The 5289-nt window shown below is 36.1% G+C and overlaps 1 protein-coding gene across 1 annotated transcript; it reads left to right on the forward strand.

Moving 5' to 3' along the window:
• The first annotated feature begins 3581 nt into the window (after positions 1-3581).
• Positions 3582-4233, forward strand: LOC113311202. The gene is made up of 2 exons (XM_026560048.1): positions 3582-3884; positions 4156-4233. Exons 1-2 carry the CDS (start codon positions 3582-3584, stop codon positions 4231-4233), a joined length of 381 nt encoding a protein of 126 aa, XP_026415833.1.
• The last annotated feature ends 1056 nt before the right edge of the window (positions 4234-5289 follow it).

A 5289-nucleotide genomic window follows, 5' to 3' on the forward strand; every position in this document is an offset into this window, starting at 1 on the left:
TTGCCCCGTATGGTGTTTTTCTCTTCTGTTCTTGACTATAAATAGTAGTAGTACCAACATCATGAGCATGAGCAACAAAAGAAGTAGCCGCAGTAGTAGAAGTAGTCTTCTTTTGAAAATTGCTTATCAATCCTTTTATGTAGTCCATACTCTTATATCTTCTCCATGTATTCACAGTTGACATAGAAGATGATTCAAGTGGAGTACTTCTTGCGGAAACATCAATCTCGCAAACAATTAAAACGAGACAAATCACAACAGCGAAGTATCTAATATTACTATATCTCATTATTCACTGTTTTTCTTTGGGTTCTAGAGGAAGTTCATGCTTCAGACCTTAAGCGGATCGAGGGTGAGATGAGTAGAAAGAATGAATGTGAAATTCATGTAAAACCAAAACTGAAGAAAGATTTTTTTTTGAGATAGCTAGTGAAAGATGCAGACAATGTAATGTCCATTTGTCGCATATATATATCAGAGTGGAACGATATTTTGAATCTATATAAGTTCAAAACTATCACTGTTGTTCGTCTCATTCTTTTCTCAGAAATGGACCCGGGTCGTATTATTAATGAGACAAGAGTTACTATAGATTTTCGAATCATTACTGATATGAGAGTTACTACCGATGGAATTGGAAAATCCACAGTGACCGTGATCTTATATTGTCATCTGGAAAACCTGGACCACGCTAGCCGTACTGAAAGCCAATATTGATTGGTAAATGAGGTAACACAGTGATGATGCAGCTGTCTTTTACACTTACAGTACTAGTGTGCTGAAACCAACCAGTACTGTGAATCGAATTGGGACACGGGATCATCGAGGAATAGTAGGCCCAAAACTGATGAATCTCCGAAAGATACAGGACATAATAGACAGAATGGCGTCTGTGCATGATCAATTCCACAAGAACCAAAAAAAAAAAAAAAAATAATAACAGAAAAAAGTGAGAAAGCTAGCTAAAAGACCGTAGCTAATTCCAAAAGAAAAGCCAGTTTATATGCTGCCATTCTGCAGCTCCCTTACTGTTCCATTTCAGGTACAACACATATTTCCATTGATAAATTGGTATCATTAGCTTTTTGCTGGTTTTTTTCACAATTATTTCATCCATGATTGCTACTTTGCTAGGGAATGTAGTATATCTAGCTAGGGGAATTTGATGAAGTACCCCGGTTTTTAACTTGTAATTTACAAAGCGTTCCCAGTTTTTTCAACTTTAATAAAGTACCCCAACTTGACCATTTTCATCCCGGCTGCCAATAAGTTTTAGGTGGCAGTTATGTCGCACAGAAAATTCTAAAAAGCCCCTATCTCGGTTAAGTTGGACCGAGTTGTCTACATCTTATTGGTGGGAGGCAATCCTGATGCGGCGTAACAGTCCTGAACGAGACTCAACGAACCTAAAACCGGTGTACGATTTTGAGTCGAGATTCAGGAAACTTAAAAGCGTTGTATAAATTCGATTTTGCACCAACAAAAAACTCTAAAACACTTAGAAACAATGAGTTATTTTTGGAAATTGATGTAACAAACCTCATAATAATGTAACCACCTTAAATCGGACTCGGCGAACCTGAAAAGTGTTCGCAAAAAATTTTAGGTGGGAGATTTTTTTCTTCTAGAAGCCAGATAAAGCGCATGCACCAAAAGCATCTCCAACAGAAGGTGTAAAAAATCCTACGTGGATTTATTATTTAGTCATTTTATTTATTGGGTCTACCCAGAGAGCAAATTTAGGACTTTATGCCTAAAAAACTATCTCCAACAGTTGAAGATTTTATTAATTATTAGAAGAAAGAACATGACTTGGAGGTGCATCCTAAGGTGTAGTTAACACTATCTTCAAGACCTTCTTATTTAGTATGACACCAGTCTGAATTTGAAGGACCTACTGTTGGAGATGGTCTTAGTTTAAATGGGGTATAAAATCCTATGTGTAGAGCTGCACAAAACCGCACCAGAACCATGGAGCCGAACCGAAATCGGAGAAATTAAACTGAACCGAACCGAAACCATATTAGCCCGGTGTAGCCATGGTTGTCAGTTCTGAAAAACCGACACCATTGGTTTCAGTTTCGGTTGGCACCCAAAACTGAACCGAAGAAACCGAGAAACCGATCCTGGGAGTAATTGTAGCCATAGATTTTATAGTAAGCTGAACATAGCCGTAGTTCTTAGGTCAAGTGGTTATCTTTTTGTCGAACATCTCATTCAATCTCGTCTTTCACTCCCCCCTCCTTTTCTACACAGTGAAGACTGAAACTGCAGAGCTTCATCACCACTCAGCCAGGACTCTCAATGCCGCCGCTCTATCACCAGTTCGCCACCCACCTTCTTCTTATCATCATCTTCTCTATCAGCCAGAAGTTATTTCAGATATTATAAAGGTATTGCATGTACCGTTTTATTACCTCTTCTTCTTTGATTTTGATATTATGAGCGTTGGATTTGAATAGGTTTTGATATTATGAGTTACATTTGATGTTACAAATATGAAAATTAGGGTTTTGTGATATCAAATTTGTTTTGGGATATTTCGTAATTACTCAGTTAGGGTATGATTTCGTCATTTATTCTTGTTTTATTTGAGTATAATTTTGTATTTTGTAACTGTATTGATCAATTTGTTAATTCTTGATTAAATTATGAAGTCAATTTGTTCTTAATTTAGTATTTATTGCTCGATGCTTAGTTTTGGGTTCTGTTTAGTTTTTAATTTAGTTTATATGAACTGAGAGATTAAATTAGGGTTAGGTTTTGGTTATTTTCTTGGTTTGATTCTTGTTTTATCCGTTATTTGCTCTTAATTTAGTTTTTGATTGGTATAATTTTTAATTCTTGATATAGATGATTATAAAAATGATAAATTGTTGATGCAGAATGGCTAAATCCCATGCCCAGAATGGATTTTTGTGTTACATGAGCCATACTATGAATGATCTTGAATTTCTATTGTTACTACTAAGCATAATCCATTCAAATTCAATTGGGTCAAGGGTTTGAAATATCCTTGTATATATGTTCGTGTATTTGAGTATGATTTCGAAATTTTATATATGTCAGTGTTGGGAATGAATTTAATGGATGAGAACAATGGAATTTCTAGGCAGGTTGTTTGTTGCGCATCTGCCCATTTATCTAGTACCATGAACATGTGAGAGTGCTGATCTCTGTGTTGTACATTTCGTAAAGCAATTACTTGGTTCAGTTCTTGTGGCTTGTTTAACATAAATTTATGGTTTATCATATTACAGACTTGCTGTTTGACAATGCGAGGATCTAGTTCAACACCTACTTCCTCTGTTTCTTCTAATAAGCGGCCACCTCGACCTCGACCTCCACCTAATGCAAGTTCAGCTGGAGGTGCAAGTGCTGCTAAAGATGCTAGTGCAGCTGGAGAGCCTAGTGGATCTGGAGATGCTAGTGCAGATGGAGATGCAACTGAAGCCGGCATATAAGTGACAGGAACACATAGCAATAAGCGTAAAACCCCTGAAGATGCAACTGAAGATGACACAAAAGTGACAGAACCACAGGGAAAGAAACGTACATTTGATGTGTGGAACCACTTTGATATGGAACGCCCGCCTTCGAAATATGCAAAATGTTGCCATTGTAAGGCAGAGATTGCATCTCAGGGTGTCAAGCATGGGACATGTGTTATGAATAATCATTTGAAGATACGTAAGAAGAAGCCTAAGGAGGAAAAAGGACAGCAAACTCTTGATTTTCAACCGGCCAGGCTAGGAGAGGAAGGAAAATTGGTTGCGGTAACTTTTAGTCAAGATGCATGTACAAAGGAAGTGATTTTATTTGTGATTTTAGATGAGAAGCCATTTAGAGTGGTTGAAGGAGAAGGGTTCAATGAACTTTGTAGGGTACTTGAATCCAGATTCAAGATCCCTTCTCGTATGACCATTTCGCGGGGTGTACATAATGGGATGATGATGATTACCAACATAAACCTTAATTTATGTTTTATGTTTGTGCGCGTGCATGTATGAAGTTTAAACTATGGGTTGCTATATTTATGCTTTCTGTTTTAAGTGGTATAGTTTTGAACTCCACATTGACTTTAAGTTACATTATGTACCATTGTCGTGATTTGGTTGAGAAATTCATATTTAACTCGAGTTTGCGTATGTGCAGGTACCATTACTACCTCCTATGGAGTACGGAACAATCGATTTTCTGCTGACCCTCTCAGGAATGGTACCTCTAGGTTGATTGTCCATCTAAAATCTAAAGATATGTAGCCATTTAAGATGGAACAACCCGTTATAATTATGAATTTTGTTATCAACGAGAAACTAGACTCTTTAAAATTTAATGTTTTTGTTAATAATTAATATGTATTGGGAGTTACACATCTGATATATTTGAAACTTTAGTGGCAGGATCTGAAAATTTGCCTATCAAAATTATAACCTTTTGTTGGAGATGCTGTAAGGTATACCCGCGTAATAATATTGACTTGGTCAACGAAAAAATGATCAACACTGGCCTAGGGAGAATTACCAACCGTACGTGCACTTCATTAAAGTTAAAAAAAACGGGAGGAATTTATTAAATCGGTTTCTCAAATGGGTGCGTTTTATTATATTTCCCTATATCTATTTCTCTGGGTCCTGTCTAGTCCGTGCATACATAAAAACTAGACATGTATATGCAACCTTATAAACCCATTTAAAATTTACTCGCGAAATTGGGATATACTTAGATTAACTAGGCATACTTAATAAGACAAAATAAGATCATTATGAAGTAAAACCCGATGTCCCTTAGTCACATATTTTCAAAAATGACTAATTTTCCCTTGCTTAATTAACACTAATAAATTTGTTTAGGTTGATTAAAATTCTAAAATTATGTTTTATGTAGATTGAACCCATAGATTACGTGGGTGATTTTCGAGAAAAAATAAATTGTTTTGAGATTTTTATTTGTAACGGAAATAAAATCACACTAGCCAAACACTTCTAAAAAGAGGATTGTAAAACTTCTTATTGACCTCATTCTCCAAACTACATAAATCAACACTTTCAGAAATCACGGTATGAAAAGTCGGGATGCTCGACCAAACTAAAAGATCACGACCTTTTCTAGCCAGCAAGGTATTAATTCTATAACCTACTGACTAATCTTTAGTCGTCAAGGTCAAGAATGCAAACACTGACGACTAAAAACCTTATACAAAGAAAGGTTGGTTATAACAGTCATTGGTCGTTATATTCGATATTGCACAAAGTAACGACCAACACTAAGGTATATAGTTTCCCCGAT

The sequence above is a fragment of the Papaver somniferum genome, chromosome 9, assembly GCF_003573695.1.
Source record: "Papaver somniferum cultivar HN1 chromosome 9, ASM357369v1, whole genome shotgun sequence".
NCBI lineage: Eukaryota > Viridiplantae > Streptophyta > Magnoliopsida > Ranunculales > Papaveraceae > Papaver > Papaver somniferum.

What these genes read in the sequence shown, in the direction of transcription:
- LOC113311202 (XM_026560048.1), top strand. Translation starts at nt 3,582, where the DNA reads ATGGAACGCCCGCCTTCGAAATATGCAAAATGTTGCCATTGTAAGGCA. An exon ending in GGTTCAATGAACTTTGTAGG is followed by an intron (nt 3,885 to 4,155) that starts GTACTTGAATCC and finishes GCGTATGTGCAG; the next exon opens with GTACCATTACTACCTCCTAT.